We start from the raw sequence: 22,216 nt of genomic DNA, 5'->3' as shown, positions 1-22,216 counted from the left end.
CTAACCAGCAAACCAAGGTCTGTGGTGGGTAAATACCTGATGTAAAATCAGCAGATGGTTTGGATGGATCTTGCTAATGCACAGAGGGGTTTGGCTGCTGTGTCCTGTCCCTTATCCCAGCCCTGCTCTTCAGGGTGGTCCAGGTGATGCTTCCCACCACTCTGCAGGAGTCAGGGCAGCAGTTGGTGGGAGCCTCTGGAGGGGTTGGAAAGTGTTTTCTCCTGAACAAACCCAATTTAGAAGTTGATCAGAACCTGCTCTCCATCCACAGCCTCCACTGTTGTGCTCACTGTATACCCTCTGGAGGAGACAGGGAGGATAGCACAGCAGCCCCTGTGATACTGGGGTGGCCCAGGGCATGAAGGAGATGGCAGCCCTTTGGGGTAGGCTGTGCCCTGTCTGCTGTGTGCTGGGGTCACTCTGGGTGGCTGGTGGGACGCACAGCTCGGCTGTCCCACAGCGATGCCCTCCCACTGCTCCCCAGCCAGTTGCTACTGCAGCAGCATCCCCTGCGGGAGATGCAGCATTGTCCCTCAGGCAAACCAAGACTTGCTCCTTGTGGTATCCAAATGCATTAGAAACTACTTTCAAGCTATTTTTGTAGCACTATAAAACCTCCTGGCAGGCAGGTGGGAGCAGGGAGCAGCGCCTGGTGTCCAAGATGCCTTGCCTGGGTGGCCGGGTGCTCAGTCAGGGCTCCACAGCCACTGCGCTAAGTTCCATGAGCTATTTTCTTGCAAAGGTCTGCTCAGAGAGCAAACAGAAATAATCAATGGGACACAGGGCTTGAGAAGTGGGATCAGCAGTAAGCTTATTGAGAAATAAGGACCTGAAGCTCCTGGAGGTGCTTTGTACGTGGCACCCCAACAAGGTGCTGGTGCCTTGCCTCTAGCAGCACCCAAAAGGAAAGCCAGCGTGCATTTAATGCCCAGTTTTTGCTTACGGCATGCAAGAGTGGTGTGAGAGACTGTCGCAGGGCCTGGCAGCAGCTTAAATTCAGCTGGATGCAACACAGCTGGAGAGCCTCAGGTTGAAGAAACGGGATGGCCTCCTTGCACGAGACGGGCATGGGAGAGCTGGGCTGCGGCGGCCAGGATCACCTGCCCAGCTACACGCTGCTCATCAAGGGGCTGTGTAAATCATTACCAAAAAATGTGCCCTGTATGTAAACAGGCTGCTGTAGAAGTCTTTGGCATATGAAATTATAAAACCTTTATGGCCCACCTGTATTTTCCTGTTGGCATTACATTTGCCAGAAAAGCTAAGCACTGCCTGGTCGGCTCCAGCCGTGCCGGCTGCAAAACTGATTTCCGAACAGCTTCAGAAGTGCTTAAAACCTGTCAGAAATGCCCTTTCTCTCCAAAAGGTAAAAGTCCTGCACAGTAATTAAAACAAAACTGCAATTATTTTTCACAGTGGTCTCCCTGACTCGGCCTGCTTGTTTTTACAATAGTTTATGCAAATAGCTTTTACCTAAGTATTTATGCAAGAATAAATTGCCCCTGCAAAGCGAAAGGCTGCCCTTCCCGGGCCGAGGCGCCGTGGATGCTCCCGGCTGCGCTGAGCACCCAGCCTTCGTCCCAGACTGCTCGGGGTCCTGCTCGTTAGTTAGTCTTGCGATTCTCTCAGAATTAGCCTCTCCTGCCTGTGGAGAAAACACATGTTTTCCAGTTTCAGCTTATTCAATCACTTCAGCTTAATGACTAATACTTTCCAAGGTGGGTCAATGGATGGGGAAGGAAAAATCAGTGACAGGCTTTTACATTTTTTATTTTTCCTCTTTCAGTCTGAGGTAGTACAGAAATGAGAGAAAATGGCATCTGTTATTTACAGCACCACGGGAGGTGTTGACTAGTGACAGTAGAGTCAGCACCCTGCACAAACCAGGTACGATTTGCTTACTAATTTCCTGCGAGTGTGAAGTGGAATCGACGTGATCAGCGCAACAGGGTGAGGCACACGCTCCAGGTTTGCTGGGTCTTTGCCCAGCCCTCTGAGATCTGTAGCACTGCAGGGCTGGGTACCACTGGAGGGTGATGGGGAAGCTGTGGATGAGCCTGTACCCAGGTGTGATGCAGAGCTCCCTAGTCCTCCCTTATTTCTCGAAATAGCGTGATTCATTCAAGTCCCTTAGGAACTGAAGATATTTTTTTTTCCCCCAAAGATAACATAATTCCCTCAGACACTTGAAATTCTGCACTTTAAAAGCATCACTGCAGAATGACAAATATTTTTTCTTTTCCCCTCTTTCATCCTCGGGTCCAACAGCTGATGAAACGCGGTGGGGGCAGGAGAGCCGTGGGCTGCACAGCATCCCCGGATGCGGTTGCTGGGATCAGGGCCCCCGAAGGAGTTATTCCCCTGGGAACACCAGTGCCAGTGCTGCCCCCGCTCTGGCACCCCCACCCCCACCCACGCTCCCTGGCAGGGAGCAGGGACGCACAGCTGCTGCCCTCGCACCCAACTCTCCGCAAGCATTTCTGTCCGGCTGCGGCGAGAGGGTGTCCCCGGGGGCCAGCTGCAGCCTGGGGTGGCACGTGGCTCTGCTCCGGTGCTGGCACCCAGCTGGCCGCGGGCTGCTCTCTGCAGGCTCGCCGGGCGCCCGGGCAGGAGGGAGGGAGTGGGCAGGAGCGTCGCATGCCGGAGCCTCGGTCATGGCACAGATCCCGTGCGGGGAGGCTGAGCACACCGGCACGTCTGCCAGAGCAGCGCGCGGCAGCCCCTGCGCTTGGCTGCGGCCCATCTATTTTGCCTTATCTACATTTTAATGCGTCATCTGCAACTTTTCTGAGGATGCAGCCAAAAAAAAATTCTGGGGAATTTCAGCTGAAGCAACCACCTACACACCCGGTGGCCCTACGAGTACAGAAGATGAGTTGGGAAGTGTGAAGGGAGCCAAGAAATGGCTCTTTAGGCACCTGCTTGTCCCCTCGTGCTGTCCATGCCTAGGCTGGCTGCCCTCCTGCACCTCAGCCGGACGTTTCATTGCCCAGGACCCACCTCCTGGCTTCACCGCTGCTGTTTTTCAGCCGATCAGTACTGTCCCATTTTGCCTCTGTGGTTATTCCACCAGCAGCAGGGGTTTTCCTATTTTGTATCGTTGACCTAATACTTAACATCACTGCTGCAGTGCCGGGTGGTGCTCAGCGGTGCACCTGGGACGGCGTTGTCCATCCACTCCCACTCAGAAACAGCTTAGAAAAGCAGTGCTGCTCCGGGAGCACTTCACCACACTGCTGCAGGCACGCATGGTTCAAATCAAATTCTGTTATTTCTATAATGTCTTGGGTAGAAGAGGTTACAAAGCAGTCTGCAAAGCAGCAAACATAAGCATGGTCAAGCACTGCAAGTGTAGGATTGAACGTTAAAGCAAATTTAAGAGCGCCTGTGCTCAGCCAGGGGAATAGATCTGCATTTTCAGCTTGCTCGGGTATCTGTTGGGCTATCTATGCTGGTCCAGCTTCTTCTACAGCTTTGCACATTCATCTACCCTTCTTATCACTTGAAAATAGTTTAAAATTTCCTGAGATTTGATGCTTTGCACAAAATTTTTTTGGATTATTTTTGGATTATTTCTGGTTTTGCCACAGCTTTGCTGCTTGAAGGTGCCCTTGACCCCTGCCCACAACAGCGCCATGGCTCAGGTGCGGTGCCTTGGCCTGAGCATTCGAAGAGCCCGTGGCCATGGGCGGTTGGGCACAGGCACAGCCAGGTGCCACAGGTCTGTCCTGGCCGGGGTGTCCCTGCCAGGTGGTGGGTGAAAGCGCCCGTGCCTGGCCTGCCCACGCTGACTCCAGCCTGCCCGGCACTGCAGCGGGGGCTTTCCCAGGGGATGCTCCACAGCTGCCCCATCCCCCTGGGCCGCTGCTGGGAGGCACGCATGCTGCCAGGAGCCTCCGTGATCCTCCGACATGCCTGCACGGAGTGGCTCGGGTGGTCTTTCAACTCGTAATAGGGTGAAACAATCTCCATTTAGAAACAGGGAATATTTCTGAGGGCGAACAGGAAGGGTGTAGAGGTGCTGGAGGGTGGCCAGAGCAGGGCAGTGGAGCTGGGGAAGGGGCTGGAGCACCAGTCTAATGGGGAGCGACTGGGGGAGCTGGGGGTGCTCAGCCTGAAGAAAAGGGGCTCAGGGGGGACCTTCTCACTCTCTACAACTACCTGGAAGGTTTCAAATCCCAATCTGCAATAAACAGTTTTCTAAGTAGAACGTGACTGGCTTGCCAGGCAAAGTTGAAAGCATCACCTGAAAGCGGCCAAGGTGGCTCGTGAGGCATTGCGCTGGGTTTTGTAGCATTACCCACAGTGAAGCAGAGTACAGTGATTTGTACCTGCTTGTAAGCAAGGCTTGCCCAGGGCATGTAGGTGTCCCGGCGCACACAGACCTTCCTCGCTTTGTTATCTCGGCACGTGTGAACGGGTTTAAAATACATAAAACAGTGAAAGCTGCGATTCTGCATCACTGCAATTACTGCTAATACGGGTGGTAATTTAGTGGAAACTGCTGTGCGTGTTGTGAAGTGTTTTGTTCGCAAAATGGGAGACAGAAACCATTATTTTTCTCTTTTCCCACCCACACCACTTAGAGACAACCTCCAGCCATCAGAGCTTGCTAGAGGGGCAGCCACTGATTGTCTAAAATCTGCAGGTCTTTTTGAGCTCATGAAGCAAAATGAAATCCAGCCTTAAAAGCAGGAAACCATCCAGGTTAATGAAAGGAGAGAATTAACACCTCCGTGTTGCCTCACCTCGGTTCACAGCAAGACTTAAGTTTATGCACTGGGGGCTGTTGCAGCCCGATGAATCGTGATGAATAGCATTCACATGGCTGTGATTTTAGGAAGAGCTGAGCATCTTCCCGGGGTGAGGCAGGGAGCTCAGGAGCCCAAGGAGATGCTGACGGGTCACCCTAAAAGCTTGTGAGGAGACGTGGAGATGTTGTGTTTTCCCACACCACCCAGAAGTACAGTGTCTGTGCTCAGCCGAGCTGTGCCATGTCCGCGCTGCGCTCCGGTCTGGCATGGCCAGGCTAAGGAGCTGCCTGCACGTGTGTCTCAGGGGTTGTTCAGAGGAGCAAAAGCCCTGCACACGCCATCAGTAGGACCGCATTGGAGGGGTAGGTCTCACCAACTTCCCAGCTCTGGGGGCACCTGAGAGCAATGTCACCCAAAGCTTGGACACTTGCAGCAGGAAGGCTCAGAAAAGGCTCGGTGGTGGTGGGGAGGAGAGTTCGACTGGGCAGGAGCGGGGTGGCCCCTCTCCTCCCGGTCCCTTCGCTCCCTGCCACGTCGCGCTGGTTTACACAGAGCACCCTGTGCCCTGGGGACCCTGCAGGTGCAAAGAACAGCCCCTTCCCCATGGGGCAGGGACAGGTGTGCCACCCCACCTTGCTGGGTACAGCTGGGGAAATTCAGGGAGCCACAGCTGTTCCTTGTTGCCCATTTTAATGCAAGCACCAGGGATGAGGTTGGGGTTTGTGATTGTCACCAGCTCACTTTGCTCCAGGGTGCAGGGCAGCTCCTTCCAGCATTTGAGTGGGGAGGGAAGCAGGCTGTGATAAAGAGGATTCATCATCCTGGGAAGCAGCAGCCAAACCTAAGAGGGTTTCATATGGTCTGGAGCAAGCAGAAGCATGAAGGCCAGGCTCCCCCGTATGGCACTTTGCTGTTCCCCACTCCACGGGTCACAGGCGAAGGACACTGAATGTGCTGCAGCGGGAGAGGGCAATTGGAAAGGGCTCTGCTTTCATCGGGTTTTTGTTGTTACTTGAAACTGCCTCTTTTTTTCAGGGAACAAATTACATATTTTATTCATTTTCTGTGCAGAAAGGAATGGTTCTGGAGCACTAAAGGGGATGTTTCTAAGCAACGTTGTTTTTCCCACCACCAGCTTCAGGAACAGTGACTTTTTTTTTTACGTTTTTTGTAGCAATAAGCCAAACTATCTGCAGTTTATATGCAGGAAAACCTTGTCATAGTTTCCCCAGTTTTGCTTAATCAGAATGGGGGTGCTGTATCGTGGCCCTGGGGCTCTCCCCACACCCAGGAGGGTGCGTGCAGGCGTGCTCGGGGGGCTATGCCATGCTTGGGGTGCCCTAGCCCCTCCTTTCTGTAGCAGGGGTGGAGGACATCCATGAAGACGCCCGTGTGGAGGTCTCTGCACCTAGAGGTGCCGATGCCTCTCGCCGAGGCTGTCTTTGTGCCCTTCCCGATTCCCTCTGCTCCATTCAAAGCCCTTATCTCCCCTCCCACCTCCTTCCCCCATCTATCGCTCTCTGCATGTTTTCCACACGCTGGAATACTTAGAAATGCCTGGGGAGCACCAGGTTTTGCATCCTCCGCACACCTCCCTCGTGCCGAGGCCGTCGGTGTGGCCGTGGGCACTGCGGTGTGGGCGCCCGCAGCCGGCAGTGCCCACATGGGGGATGAGCGGAGCCCCCGCGGCCCTGGGATCCACACCCACCGGCCCACCCTGGCAGCCCCTGGGGCTTGTGAAATGGGGTCCTGGGGGTCACCCACCACCGGTCCCGTGCAGTAGCCATCCGCTCGGCTTTGCACTTCTGGTAGAAGTTGGCTTCTGTGGGCAAAACCACCGACACAGGGCAATTAAACTGGGGTTGGAACAAGCCAAAAACAGCATTATCTTGATTTCTGTAGAGCTCTCCTAAGCCTGATGATTCTTCTGTGGGTGTGGAGTCAAAAATGTTTTAGTCATTGTATGTGTTATTGCAGAGATTTTATTTAAAACTTATGTTTTTCCTTAGAAAAACCTCTCACACTTTCTCTCTGTCACTTCTGATAGACAGATAGATGGACAGATGGATGGATAGATGGATAGATAGACATATAGATGGATAGATGAATAGATAGATGGATGGATAGATGGATAGAGAGATAGATGGACAGAAAAACAGATGGATCGATGGAGAGATAGATGGGTAGGTGAATAGATAGGTGGATGGATGGCTGGATAGATGGATGGTTGGAGAGATGAATGGGTGGATAGATGGATAGATACATAGATGGATAGAGAGAGGGATAGACAGGCAGATAGAGAGATAAACAGATGAGTGGATAGACAGACAGATAGGATGGTTATCCTGATCCCATTGTACAGATGGGAATACTGGAAGTAGATAAGCTTAAAGCAGGGTTTGCTCAGCACACCTCAGACTGAAGCAAAGCTGCTCGGCAGCTTCATCTTCCAAGCAGCCCAACTGTCACTGCTTTAAAATCTTAAACTCTTTGTTTTTAGCCTCCACCACTGTTTTGGAGATATTTCCCAGCTGGCTGGATGCAGGGTCCGGGGGACTGTCAGCACCCAGAGCTGATCCCAGCTGGGATCTTGGCTGGGTTCAGCTTTAGCTTTGCTAAAGCACTAAAAATGCACATTCATGAAACGCAGCAGGTAAGCTCAGCCGGCTGTCAGACACTGGGTGAAGCGCACCCGTACGTGGAGGCAGATGGCTTTGGATTGAACAGGAGCTGCATCCCCTTCCGCAGGCTGCTGGGGCCGCGGGGGGTTATGGAGGCAGAGGGTGATGCAGGCCCGGACACCCGATGGCATGGCAGCCCTGCAGTGGGAAGGAAGGATTTGGACTGATTTGGCTGTGCGTAAATGGAAGTGACCTAACACAGACTCTCCCCAGACGATGAAGGGCAGCAGTGAAACAAATCTCCCACCTGGATAACCAGGCTATATTTTCTTATAATTGCTTTGACCCTTAACAATAGGAGGAACCACGTGTAGGTTAATGGGTTGATTAATGAGCACAGGTGTCTCAGACCATAAATCCCTGCAGGGAAGGTGATAAATGCTAGTTCAGCTGGCTGTGTTTCTGTGCAGGGGACTTGTGATGGGCCTCAAGCTGCTGATCTGCCAGCCACGTGCTATGGGAAGCATCTGGTACCTGGGTGATGCTGGGGGTGGTGCTGGAAGATTAATGGTAAAGGTTGGATTAAAGAAGAGGGTGCTCTTCGTTACTGCTTGTTGAAATGCAAGGTGAAATGCATTTTCTCTGCACCAAGGCTGGGTGCTGGGGTAGGTGCTTTTCTCCTGTTGGGGTACTGGGGGAGCTGGGTCTGTGTTTTTGGGGCCCTGTCTTGCTGGATGTGGCTCAGGAGGGGTGGGGAAAGTACCTGCCTGGGCACAGGGACCAGGCCTGGTGGCTGCTTATAGCTCCCTGCAGCCTGGTGTTTGCTGCCATTGATGAGCTCTCTTACCAATTCCCCTACACTGGAATTAATTAGAAGTGAGTAATTCCAATTGCTTTTTGCCCGGTGCCACAGGAGGCAAATACCATTCCTGCCATATGGTATGGGCTGCTTTGCAGACAGCTTTTCTCCCCTGCTTTCTCCACCTTTTTGTTAAAGAGGCTGTCAACTCTGAACCCCTCAGAGCCAGCCAGGTGCTGGTGTGCCATGCTGCTGCATGCTTGGTGCTGGTGGCAGACGCAGCTGTGGCTCACGGTGATGCTCAGCTGCTGGGGATAGGTGCCCTGCCAGCAGCGTGGGAGGGTGTGGGTGTCACTGTGCACAGTTTTGGGGGGCTGCTCTACCCCAATGCCTGCAGGAGGTACCTGGCACTGATGCAAATGTGGGGCTTCAGGTGCAAGAGCTGTTAGGCACTTAATCAAAGCCCTGTCCTGCAGCTGCCCGGCTGCACAGAGCCCAGCTCGGAGGGCGTCCGGCTATTGCTTGTCCCATGGGAGACTGAGGTGCTCAGCTACAAAATGGGGACCTGCCCCTCTGCTGACAGCCGGGTGCCTCACTGGAGGGGTGCCACGTCTGGGGGTGTCACGAGGTGTTCAAGGTTGTGATGTGCTGCCTCATCAATGGATAGCCATAAAGATGTCACCATGGTGGTTTGTTTCCGTTTAACCAAATCTTCTCTCTGAATACCTTCTGCCAGAGCTAAGCCTTGTCCTCCCCAGGGCCCCCATGGCTTTCCAAAAGCTCTCCAGCTTTCCTCTCGTTTCTCATGGCTCCCTGGGATCCCTGTGCCTGCTCCTCCTGGGAGCTCTCTGCTCCAGGCTCATCCCACCCACCCCTGCTCACGTCCCTCCTAAAGCTCCCGGTTCTGCCGGCCGCACGGCAGGGGTGGATGGCTCAGCCTGGCTATGCCACCCGTGACCCGCTCAGAAAGGCACGGGGGGGCACGGGGCAGGAGTCGCTGCCTGAGAGGTGTGTGTATATGTATACGTGTAAATCATATGTTCCTTTTGGTCTCGTTCAGCTTGGACTGCGCTGTCAGCATTTACCCTTCTGAGGAAATAACGGAACTAAAAGTTACCATAAAAGCCATGAAGGGGGCGGTGGGTGAGCACAAGAGGGAGAAGGAGGATGGGGGCTTGCAGGTCTTGGGCAGCCCACGAGGCTTCGGTGGGGCGAGGCTGGGCACTGCTGGCAAGGATGCTGTGCTTCTCATCAAGTGCAATGTCACTCAAAAAGGTTTCCCTCAGCTCAGTGAGGCAAGCCCTTAACGACCGTGGGATTACAACCGGCTGCCCTCCACACATCCTCAGAATTAATTGGGACCACAGCATCACAGGCAAAGACTGGGTTTTTTTCAGCAAGAAATGGTTTAATATTACTTAAGAAACCCACCCCAACAACGGGCTTAAGCAGAGGAGGCCTGGAAGAGATTTGCAAATAGCTCTTCCAGTGAAAAGGCTTTCCTAGCAGCACAGTGGAGTGGGATAGAGGAAATAAAAAGCTTTGGTCAAATCCTGCAGAGATTCCCCAGCAGGAAAATGGTGGAGCCGGTCTGAGAGGAGGAGCTGGTGAGCTGGGCAATCGCTGAGCAGCTGGGAAGGCCTGTCCCTGCACAGAGGGATGGCACCCTGCACCCCGCGCTGCACCCACGCCTCTGCTGGGCTGGGCTTTGCAAGGTAAGCCTAGCTGTTACCCCCTAGAGAACGGGGAAAGCCCTGCCACGGGGCTGGTGTGGCAGTGCCCTTCGTGCCCCTTTCCCTTGCAGCCTGAGCCACTGTGTGCCCGTCCCTGCAAGCTCAGGGAGAGCCTGTGAAACTCCAATTTGTAACGAGTTCCAAGTCTATCTGTATAGAGAAATCCTGTACAATTAACCCTTACTTGTATTCTGCTGTTACGTACAGGTTTAGGCTGATGAAGCGATGCCCACGCTCACCCTGGGGCTGTTAGGGAGATTGCAGGGTAGCTTGAGTAAGGCTTTTAATAGCAAAACCAGCAGTAAGGGGAAAACATTCCAGCTGACTTGTAAGTCTTCCTGCTTTATAATTTCAGGAATGACTTCAGACTTGCAGGTAGCTTGCAGCGCTCTAGGATGTTATTCTCATCAAATGTCCTTCCTAGGAGGGAGTTAAATGAGTTTAGGATCGCTGCACAGTCAAATTAGTCTCACTTTTCATCGCCAAATATTCATCTCGATTTTAAACCTTGGATTCTTCTCTTGTTAACTAAAATTCATGTTTCAGACATAATCTAATCTTCCTACACAGCCACATTACAAGAAATAAGTCCTCTGGGAATGGATTTCACCCTCCTTTGCTCCTGAGACTCTTGAAAAATTAATTTTTTTTCCCTGCCCTTTTACTGCCAGGCTTTACTCCAGATGCCTCTTGTTGCTCTCGTCCCTCTGCATTTCTGCAGAACACATGAGTTTCCTCTCTTCCCTTCGTGTCACTCTTTGACTTTCTCGTGTCAAACCCTGTCTCCTCAGACATGTAACAAGCTCTTACCCATCGTTAGAAATCTGATCTCTCTCTCTAGGATTTGCCCATGCTTTTGCTCACAGCAAAGTGGCTAACAAGCAAAATGCTATTTTTCTTTTCACCCCCCATCTTTGGGGAACTGAAGGCTTTTGCAGCCCTGAGCACGTACACAGAGCTGGATGCTGGCTGTGCCCATGGCAGCTGGGCTCCACACCCTTGCGCTGGCTGGGGTCAGCCCCGGCACCTGTCTCACAGAATGGGTTCTCATTTAGCTGCGTGTTTCTAGCAAAGCCAACCTGTGCAGATGCAATAACCCCTTCACCTGCAGGCCTGGTGCCTGCTCAGCTGGGGGGCTGCCTGCTGGACCACCAGGCAAAAACCCCCAAACTCATCCTAGGCAAAATCCCTACAATGCTGGGTACCACAGCTGTGAGCCTGAGGGTGATGAAGGAGGATGAGGAAGAAGCAGGCGCAGGTGTTTTATGTGCAACACTCTCCACTAGTGAGAAAAACCAAACTTTATTTTCTTGGTGAAGACCTGCCAGGTGGCAGAGGGGTTAGTAACCAGTCCTGTGGCTGTGCTGTGTGCTTGGATCCCGCTGCTTGGGTTGCTCCTTTCCAGCAGGAAGGTGCCATTCCCGGCTGGCTGTGGGGTCCCAGCTCCGGCAGGCGCTGGGCTAACGCCTCCTTCCCAGCCTTTCCCCGCTGGGGCCGTTTGCACGTGCTGCCTGGTTGTTTGCATGGTGTTGGCTGGCGTTTAGCAGCAGCAGCTGCTCCTGGAGGCTGCTGGTACATGGATGCTGCCGTGGATGCCAGCATCTTGGAGCAGTGCTGCCCATCAAACGCTGCCAAATACCACGCTTCCTTGGGAAATGGATGAGCCTTCTACTTGGAAAAGCCTAGGCAAGGGAAATGTCATCTCTCCCTGTGCGCTGTTTTGGTACCTTGGTGTATTTTTAACAACATCCCTGAGCTGCAAGCTGTGTTTTCAATGAATCAGGCATTAATCTCCCGCGCTCGTTAGCCTGGCGCAATCTGGCAAAGCCACCAGTGCTGCGGGGACAGTTGTTTTGGCTCAAGCTCCTGGCTGCGTAGGGAAAATGTCACCTTTGCTTTATGCCAGGGAAAAAGAGCCATGTTAACCTGGCATGCAAGGCTGGGCTCCTGGGGGGCTTTGTGTGCCCACATCTTTCACTGTCTCCTGCTCTGCTTGGCCCCAGGCACTGGCATGGGGCAATGCTGCTGTGGTGTGCTCACTTGCCCTGATTCTGCTCCCTGGAGAAGGTAACTGGGAAGATTTAAAGTTAAGTTTAAAATACGCCTTTCATAGAGCTGCAATCAGCAGAAGCAGCATGGTGTGTCCCTTCCCTTCAGAAAGTAAGTTAGTGTCCTCTGGCCTTCGGTGTGACGAGCATGGCTACAGATGTCCCTTATTAAAGGTCTCTGTGGCCAGGGTGCTTCTGAAGCTTGCACAGCTCCTGCTGTGGGCACTGAGCAGGCTGCATGATGCCCCTGCCGCAAAGCTGCCTCCCTTGTGCATCCCCACTCCTGTGCACCTTTCCCCATCCCATCTCCCCAGGAGGCTTTTCTGGCAGCCGGGCTCAGCTGCCTTTGGCTCTGCCAGAGCCTGGGCTATGGCTGAGCATCGTGCTGGTGCGGCAGCATTTGCCTTTAGGCTTTGGTTTTAAAAGAATTCAGGATGTTGAATACTTCTGAGTGTTGCTTGTGGTACAAGTTTGGGATAAAGTGAAGGCAGTTTCAGGTTGGCACCTAGAAGCAGTGTGGAAGGTGCCTGGCAGGCTGCGGGGACGGGGTGCTGGACTGAACCATGCTGAGCTGCACGGCTGCAGATCGCCCAGGCAGCCAGGTACAGCAGCAGATAAAACTGGTGCTGCTCTGCATGGTGGGGTTGGGCAGTGATTTGTGAGGAGCAGTGCAATGGCTCCACTTCTGCAAAGTGCAAGGGAAGCTAAATACTAGCGAGAGGACAAACAAGATAGCTGTGCTAATGGAAGAAAAAAAAAAAAAAGCATGTATAAGAGAGCTGATTTTTAATCAGCTGCTTCTAGGTTAGCAAAGTGATCCTGAGAGACTGGAGGGTTTTGCAATGTCCTTTTTAATGGCTACTTCATCCCTCAGCAGTGCTGACTTCCAATTTGAAAAGAACTTTTTTTATTTTTTCCCTCCTGGAAGAGTGATTCAATAGTGTCAGCATAAACCCCCAGGAGCAGTGGCAGTGCCAGGTATCTGGGAGGCGGGCTGGGCTGCTCCAGGCAGGCAGGGTCGGGGCTCAGAGATGGAATAACCTGCTCAGGACTGTAACAGCAGCAAATAGCACTGCTGGCACTGGCTGTGGCACAAGTGGGATGTCGGGTACCACTGCTCACGCTGTCCGTGGGGGAACTCTGTCTCCTCCCTGCCTGGCATTAGCAAGCACCAGAGGCAGATGACCAGGGCAATAATGCTGATGCGCTGGCCTGTAACTACTAACAAAAAGATGTATGAAGACACCATCTTCCTCTTTCCACCTGGAGCCAAGCACTGCCGGTGGGACATGGCTGTGCCCAGCTGCCACATCCCATGCACTGATGCCCACGGGTGGGTGTGGAGCACCACACTGGATCTGGTGAGACAGACCTTGGGCTGTCAGGGCAATGGCCTCCCTACAGTGCTGGCCAGGGGCTTCAGCATCCCCCAGGGGTGTCAGCTCAGCAATAGCTGAGGGCCAACTCATACAATTATAAAATTAAATATAAATATAAAATACAAAAAGATCACTTCTAGCCTTGAAAATAGTGCTGAGAGCTTCCACCACTGGCCCAGCAAACCTCAAGCTGTCTGTGACGTCTCAGGAGGGTGATGGCAGGGACCTCACCTTCCCAGCTGATCCCCCCCATCCCTCGGAGGCCCCTGCACACAGTGGGCACAGGCGCTCGGGCAGTTCAGCCTGGGGAGGATGCTCAGCCCGTGCCGGCAGCACACCCTGGGTTCCATCGCAGTCACGCTTGCTCGCCTCTGTCCCCATTGCTACCCCGGGCACTGCTCCCAGCACCGTGCATGGGCCGCACCGGCTCAGCGCTGAGCGGCTGAGTTGTCTCGGACCTGGGAATTAGTGCGGCAGAAGCACAAAGGGCTATTTCTCTCCAGTTACTTAGAAACCAACCACTGACTTGATTTGGCAAACTTGCAGCTTCTGGGCATGTGTGCTTGTATATATCTGGGTGTGTATATCTATATATACATGCACATGTGTGTGTAGCATATCTTCACATGTACACACACCTGGAGGCTGTGAAACAGATGTAAGTGCATACATATATATATTTTCGCTTGGTGGGATTTTTGGTGGGTTTTAGGGTGTTTTTCTTAGGGGAGTAGAGGAGAGCCAGGTCTCAAGAACTCTTGCTCTTTCAGACACTTTGCTCTCTGCTGTAGGGCCAGTAATCAAATCAGTGGCTGTGTGCTTTTAGACAGCACAAGGTCCGTGCTGGGAGGTGAGCCATCCCAAGCTGGCCAAGTTTTTAGCTGGTTTTGTAGCTCCATATGCTGCTGTGGCCTTTGCTTTCAAGCTGCACACCCGTTAATTAGACCTGTTAATTGAGTGAAATGGCTGCAGGCAAGTGGAGGGCTGGGAATGATGGTAGTAGCTGGGGGCTGCAATTTGGTGATGTTCTCTAGGCTGGATCACGGGCTCAAGCAACCTCCCCCTGAGCTTCCAAGCAGCTTCCAAGCTGATCTTGCACTGCAAAGACTCTGTGTTTTCAGTGTTGGATTTTTACTACAGGCCTAACATTTTCCAAGTACCCAGGGGATGTGTGCTAAGTAAATGGTAAGGACAGCTTTGGAAATCCAAACACAATAATTCTGTCCAGGTTTGTTGGTGCACCAGAGTCTGCAAAGAACTGGTTATCGCTCTCCAGAGCAAAACTGGGTCCCTCTGTGTGTGCTTTCCCCCCAGAATCTCCCACGTATGAAGGGGTGAGCCCTGATGTGGCTTGAGGGAACATGGGACCTGTGGGGATGGAGGGCAGGACAGCCAGCCAGGTCCTGGCTGAGAGCCTGCTGCTGAGGGAGTGATGAACCCTATAACTGCACACAGTTACCACTGGGTTTCAATCACACTCTGTCTGTATGTGCATATATGTATGCATTTACATATGTATATATAGGGGGTTTATATAAAGGGTGTATATATATATGTAAAGGGTGTCTATGTGTGTATATATATTTATACCCGTGCAGAGAGAGGCACAGCCCCACGGCCACACTGTGCCCTCGCAGCCACATGCCCACCCAGCGGCAGAGCTGGACTTTGAAAAGCAAAGAATAGGTCTGTGAGAAATGGGACTTAAAAAAACTCTTCTACAAAATAAATATAAACTGTTTGGAAATGCACAGTAGCACTTGACTTCTCCAAAGAGCGTTATGCAGCAGGGGGGTTGTCTCCAGAAGGAACATGGAAATCCCAATCCCGTGAGCCCAGGCTCCTCTTTTCCTGGCAGGAGTGTTGTAGTTCCGTCTGGAGCGCGCAGGCGGCTGCCGAGTATTTGCCTTTGAACTTGCCAAGGGTTATGCTTTGTGCTGCCGAGCAGGGGAGGATTGGCATCATTTGTGCTATTCTGTGCATGGATGGGCTTGGGTATGTAAAGGTCCAGCTGTGCTTTCATTCAAATAATAAAAAAAAATAAGAAGAAAAAAATAGAAAAGAAAAAAAAATCAGGTCAGTGCCTGCCCAAGCCATGCTGTGAGCCCAGGGGCTCATGGTGCTGGAAATGCAGCTGTAGCTTTTCAAATAGCTACTTGAAGATAAATTCCTCTCGCTCCCAAAATTTTAAATTCCCATCAGCAGCACTAAATTTTGGGTATGGCAGAGGCATTACGGGCCCTGGGGAGAGGCGGGTGGGTCGACACCCCAGCTCCAAGGCCTGCTTGTTGGAGTCAGGCTGGCTTTCCTGACCTCCCTGGGGATGCCTTCGGTTGCTTTCTGACACTGGCAATTGTGCCATATGAGTGAACATCTGAAATGGCCACTAAATCGAGCGTGTAAAAAAAGAAAGAGATGACAGAGCGTGGCATGACCTGTGCTAATGTCGGCTGTTTTGTGTGACTCCTTTCAGTGTCCCCTGCCTACGAGTGAGCAGGGCTCTTTCTTTTTTTTCCTCCTTTTTTTTTTTTTTAATTTTTTTTTTCAATCTGGTTTTAAATAATTCATCAGGAGCAGCACAAAGTGCAGTGATTGTTTGTGGTGCTTTGCAGTAGAAGGTAGATAGATGGTCCCTAAATTAATACCTTGATCTGGCAAAAAAATTGCACGGATCTAGCTGTAATATAAAGGTTAAAGCAGGAGGGTATAATTAAAAGGGTTTTTGTACTGCAGCGATAGGTTTAAGTTAGGGTAGGGGTTTAATGTATGGCACATTTCATGGCCTCAGGGCTAATTATCTTGTCTCCAGCCCGGCACTGGGAGGTGGGAAGAAGGGTAATAACTTGATGTTGCTGATGCTGAGAAGCAGTCGGTGCCGGGATGGAGGCACTGCCTCCCCTCGGGCTGGGAAGCTGTGGGCTTTTTTGTTGGGGGGGATCCAGGAGCTTGGGCACCACAGTGGTAGCTGGACCAGGGTCTGCTGGGATGGGTGTGAATGTTCTGGCAAGTGTGAGGGTGAATTAAAAAAAAAATGAAGCTGAATAAGGTGAATACTTTAATAGGTGTTATCACAATGAATACTAAACAATGATGAAAGTGCAGGGCACGTGCGTGCCTTACTCATGGGACACGAAATGACATTGGATGTGAGATACATCTGAATGTATTTGGGTTTATTCACAATCCCGTGAGTGCTCAGCGCTTCCCCCCAGCCTGGTGAGGCGAAGGATGATGGCAGGTCACCCACCTGTCCCCAAACTGGGTGGCCAGCACGCTGGCTGAGGGATGCTCTGTCTCTTCTGGAGGAAAACAGATGGCTTGGACAAAAGCAGGGACTCATCTTCTCTGGCCACTGGTTTCCCATGGGGTTAAGTTGTGTGTTCCCTGAGTGTTTAACAATGTTTTTCTAATTATTTTCTTTTCTTTTCAGAAACCTTGGAAAATCCGGATTGAGAGTCTCGTGCCTCGGGCTGGGTGAGTAAACTCCACAGCCACCACACTTACTGCAGCCCCACACGCCCTGGAGTAGTGGTAGCATTTCAGTGTGTGGCGGGGGAAGCGTGCTTTCTCAGAGCCCCCGCCTGCGCTGGGTCCTGCAGACCGCTCACGGCAGGAGCCCTTACCCGTGTGAGTAACAGCTCTGTGCATCAGCCCAGGTGCTTGCCCGTGGTGGGAGGTGGTGCTTTCCCGTGACACTCGAGTGGGACTGTATGAGGGTTTAATGCACAAAATCCTTCTGATACGACCTGATCCCTGTGAGGGACAGCCCGTGGAGACCGCATCTGAGATGTCTGTGAATGCCCCCAAGAACTCCGAGTGTCAGAGCTCCAGTCTCCGGGGATGGCAATCTGCCTGGGCTCTAGGCAGATTTTATTCTATTCGGTGTGTGTATATCTTGTTATTTCTGTTCCGTACCAATTTGAAAACTAAAGAACATCTTGTCAATATTTTCTTACCAATATTTTATTGAAAAGGGCATCTACAAGCACTGCAGCATGTATGTGCTGGCCCTGCAGGTCCCATAGTGATGCTGCAGTTCCTGCAGGCTTTAGTACGCTGCTGCTGGCCTTCAGCTACCAAGTCAGAGCGTGCGTGAGAGGCTGGACAACTCATGATGGTTTTACTCATGCGAGTAATTTCTTTGATGGCAGTTGAACCGCTCACATGAAGAATGCTTAAATATACTTAAAAAAAAAAAAAAAAAAAAAGAGACAAACAACCGAAGTAAAAACCTCAAACCCAAATGCTGTAGAAAGGAGACAGCTGTTTTTCTTGCTGTGACCACCTTCCTATGGTGCAAGGCTGGGGCATTGGGAGCGTGAAGCCCCCGGGGATGGGTGCCCCATGTTAAATGGGTGTCCGTGCTCCCCGGGGATCAGAGGTGCTGGTGCGGGGTGCTGGAAGCAGCCTTTAGGGAAGTGGCTAGGTGTGCTGGGCTCCTGTGCTGCTGCCCGGGGGAGGCAGGAGCATGCAGGGATCTGGGCTGTGCCCACGTTGGGAGCCCACTGTGGCTGCAGCATCCCCCTCCAGCCCCCCGGTCCGGTGCCAGCTGGGCTCATGGAGCAGGTGCCCAAGGGGTCAGCTCATTTCTTCCAATACGCCTTACAATTTGGTTTTCAAATAGAGTGAAATGTGAAAGTCACCCTGTAATCACAAGTCATATAAATAAGGCCTGTTCCACCAAGAAGGGCTCTTCTGGTTAAAATAGATCTGGGCTTTGAAAGGGGTTGTCGTCTTATCTGTGCAGAGGTTTTATTTACCATCCTTACAGTTTCACCCAGAACTAGTGCTGTGGTGGTCGAGAACAGCGATGGGAAGGAAGTAGTGGTAGGAAAAAACCACTTTGCAGAGCTTTTCTTTAATTTCAAGCATGTGGAACTGCAGCAGTGTCTAAATATATTGAGCTTTTGTGAGCACAGCTGCGCGGGAGGAGTGGGGGCTGAGGAGGGAGCGAGCGGCTGCTCCAAGCACGGGCAGGGCCGGGCAGAGCTGCTGGGCATCGGTGCGGAGCCGGGCTCAGCACCCACCGCGGTGAGCCCTGCAGCCCTGGCCGGGTGTGCAGGGGTAGGGGGGGCAGAGCCGGCAATTCAGGTGCCACCTTCTGTGGAGCGTACTTACCTCTGCTGCCCCACAGCGTGTCCTCCCCCCACCGCAGATCCATCAGGTGTCCGCTTCTGGTGCCAGCTTATGTGACTTTTCTAAATAGCTTCTCTTTCACAGTTCCTTAAAAGATAAATGTGTTTCCCTGAACTCTCTGCAGCATGAAAATCCAATTTGGGGTTTACTAAAGTTTCTGAAGGCTCAGCAATCTTCCTTAAAAGCTTTCCAAAATCTCAGCAAGGTGGGAGTGTGCTTCATTCTGTAGTATGAAAAAAGTAAGTGGAGAAAAATGAAGCGGGACAGAAATCAAAGGCAGGCAGTGCTAAGGCAAGGCATACCCTTTAATTATGTCCTGCTTCTCCCAGCTCACGCTCTAATTAATTCATTTGCTGGGTGCCGCTTGCAGTATGAGAAGTGTTGAGTGAGCGCACAAGGTCGGATGCGTTTGCAGTGTTTCACAGGCAAAGCCGTCTGGGAAGGGTTGCGGTGACGGTGGCCAAGCATCACTCCTGGGTCGCTGAGCCTCCTGCCAGAGCCGGGACCCCCCTGCCGGGCTGAGCCCCCCAGCAGCTGGCTCCCACAGCATCCCGGTGCCGAGCCCTGCTCCCAGCCAGGCTGCGCTTTCACCTCCTCCCTGGAGCAAGTGAAGGCCAGGCGAGGCTCTAACTGAGGAATCTCCGCAGCCTAACCCCGGGCGGTGGCACGTGCCAGGATGCTGGCTCTGAAATGCCACTGCGATGCAGGGCGTGTGGGAAATAAGGTCATGTTTTTCTTGTAGTTAATTCAGAGAAAATTTTGCCCATGGAGGCTGCCTGGTGACTTTTAAAAAATGTTGAGATGGCCTCCAACCAGGCAATTAGCCCAGACTCCAAGGTGATGAGCAGCAGAATGAAACCAGCCATCCCAAACCCCAGTTCCAGGTACAAAAGCACAGAAGAAATATCCCCAAATGAGCAGTTCCTGCAGCCGCTGGTGGGGCACCACACAATCTGGTACGAAAAAAAATGTTTTGTGAGCAGAAAGGGGTTGGCTGCTGCCATTGCCCCTCGGTGCTTTGCTCTGGGGAAAGGCCTTTGCAAACCCAGACCTGAACGCCCGCTGGCTCAGGACAGCGGCAAAGGGTCCCATTTGCACCCAGGTACCCTCAGCGGGCAGGGCTGGGCATTTGCTGGTTGCTCGAGTGCCAGACCAGACCCATGTGCCGGATTTCCATGTGGCATCATCCTTGCCAGGAGCAAGCCAGGGATAAAATTATACTGGCGGGAGGCGAAGCTTGGGCTTCCAGCCAGAAACTTCCCCCCCCCCCTCCCCCCCCCCCCCGCAAAAGTGACACATCTGCTGGCAACAACATCGAGTGGTGAATTTTGCATGAGCAAATAACCGACTAATAATCACACCTTGCTAGGCTCTAGGGTGCGATGGAAATGGAGCCAAATCTAGTTTTAATACAGAAATCCCTCTGAAGGTGAGGATATCTAGATGGGAAATTGCTTTCCAATGCAAGGGAACAACATGACGGGCAAGGGCAGAAGCAGGAGGTCAACCTGCCACTGCCACGCTGAGTGGTGGTGGGGGATGCATTAAAAAAAGTGAATTGGGGTAGGCAAGGGACAGTGACTCAGTAAGGGGAAGGTAATTATTCTAAATATCTTTCTCTAGTATATTTTTCTTCTAAAATACTCCCATTGGTTGAGGCTGTGAATCATCCTCAGTTGTTGTTTGACATGCCATGTGCGCCTTGTGCTTTCTGCAGTGAGGGGCTTTTTTATTATTTATTTTTTTCTTTTGAAATCAGGGTTGAACAGTGGGCACCCACTGCTCCAGCCGCTTTGGGTGCAGGTGCCCACCACCACCCACACTACCTGCCCGGGGATGGGAAGGGGATTTGTGTGCTGCCTTCCCTGCTCCTGGCTCTGGCCGGGACTGTACCAGAGCATCTTGCTTTCCCAACTGCATCTGATGCTTTAGACGCTCATCTTGCTGAGCAAAAACTCGCCTGCCTTCACTGGTTTTTGCAATGATCAAGGAAGAAAAATACCCCAAGGATTCCCTGTTCATGTGGTCCCGCTGATGCTAGCTGCTCAGCTGGGGTCTGGGAGCACAGAGGGAGACGGGCAGATATTGGATGTATGTACTCCTTGTCTTTAAAGAGATAAAGTGCTTCTCATTCTTACGTGAGCTATTGCCAGCTCTCGGGCTGCTCTCTGTGTGCCCAAGCACTTGGGCATTTTGTTTCTCCATTGCTTGGTGGGGCATAGTTTGTGTTGTAAAGTTATAGTCACGTGAATTCAAGAATAAAAATAATTCCTTTTCTTCTCACCTGTGCTGGGGACCTATATGCATACTGAAGCAAAAGGAAAAAAACAAAACCAACCACTTTGAGATAAACAGTCTCAACCCATTTTTTCAGTAGAAATGCATTTTAATGTATTGTTATAAAAATAACACTTCTGAAGCTTTAACATGGAAATCAGGCTTCATTTAGATTTTTTTTTTTCATCTGCATAAAGAAGCTTAATGATAAAATGAAACCTATTTTTATCCTTACTGTGCAGGACCAGAGCATTTTACCCCAATGATAAGAGAAAGTGCCTTTCTGAGGTCTGTAACCAGAAAGGCGTAGCAGGGGGGCAGCTCTGGGCTCGGCGGGTGCTGCTCGCCCCCAGTTATTGCCCTTGGAGAGAGCAGAAGGGAAAGCAAAATTAGTTAGAAATGTCTGCTCTTTGCTCATTCTTTTTATTTCAGTAGCATTAGCAGACGCGTTTCTGATCTGTGGAAACCTGGCTTTTCCAGAGCTTGGGTTATTCTGCGGGAAACCAGGAGTTTCAGTTCAACTACACGGTAAACATGCCTCTTCAAAAATAACTTTATTTGTACTCAAAGAAACCTGACGTATAAAAAAATTCAGGCTGACCTTTTTTGAGGGAAAGAGGGCAAGATCCTCTTAGCGGAGCCAGCTCTTCTTGTTCTGCTTCTAACCAGGGACGGATCAAAGCAGCTGGAGCATTAGCAGCAGGCGCGCTTTGCTTTCCGGGTCCTGCTCGAGGTTCATCTTCCACTCGCTGTGAGCAATGAGCTAACCAATGCATTTTTAATGAAGATGTGGGAGCGCCTATGTATCTATTGCACCAGGCCCTTTGCAAGCGCAGGCAGGGAGCATTTGATCTCCCCCCCCCCCCCGCCCTTAGCAGCATCAGAGCCTGACCCTTTGCTGGCACCGCAGCCTCTCCTCCGCCTTGCCCAAGCCACAGTGAATTTTCCCACTTGGGACCCCAACCCCTCTGCCCTCTCATGGAGGGGTGATTTGAGACAGAGTTTTAAACTCTGGGGAGTTTTGTGTGAGCTTTGACCCATCCATTAAACGGGTAACTTGTAGTTCTATACGTAGCCGGTGTGTCGGGCGGGGGAGGCGGTGCTGTGGGTCACAGGGCTGCTGCGGAGGGCGCAGGGGGCAGTTGCCCTCCCGGCCACACTTCCACGGGGTGCTCGGTGTGGTCAGACAAGTAGGGCAGGAGCGACATCTGCCAGGGTGAGTACGTGCTGTCTGATCAGTCCCATATGTGACCTGGCGCCTCCCCAGCTCGCTGTCGGCTCTTTCTTCCAGTGGCTTAGGAAATACATCTTCCTGATGTATATGCATATGCATAAATACATATATATATAAGAAAAAATATTCCTCCAGCTTAGGAATACCCAGTTAAATTCACATGCTTTTTCCACCACAGGATATTTTATATTTTTTTTTCTAAGCAGTGGTCAGACAGAAATAAGGCCCCAAGGTT

General features: G+C 51.8%; 1 protein-coding gene across 7 annotated transcripts in view; it reads left to right on the top strand.

Moving 5' to 3' along the window:
• Nucleotides 1-22,216, top strand: part of KCNAB1 (potassium voltage-gated channel subfamily A regulatory beta subunit 1) — a 72,527-nt gene that overhangs the window by 30,325 nt on the left and 19,986 nt on the right. For all 7 annotated transcript variants that reach the window (XM_005228887.4, XM_005228888.4, XM_005228889.4 and 4 more), the window contains exon 2: nt 16,765-16,808. In XM_005228887.4, coding sequence (XP_005228944.1) covers nt 16,765-16,808 — 44 coding nt within the window. The remainder of the gene's footprint in view (nt 1-16,764; nt 16,809-22,216) is intronic.

This window comes from Falco peregrinus, chromosome 12 (assembly GCF_023634155.1).
Source record: "Falco peregrinus isolate bFalPer1 chromosome 12, bFalPer1.pri, whole genome shotgun sequence".
NCBI classification, from domain to species: Eukaryota; Metazoa; Chordata; class Aves; order Falconiformes; family Falconidae; genus Falco; species Falco peregrinus.
This window is presented reverse-complemented; position numbering and strand designations above follow the sequence as displayed.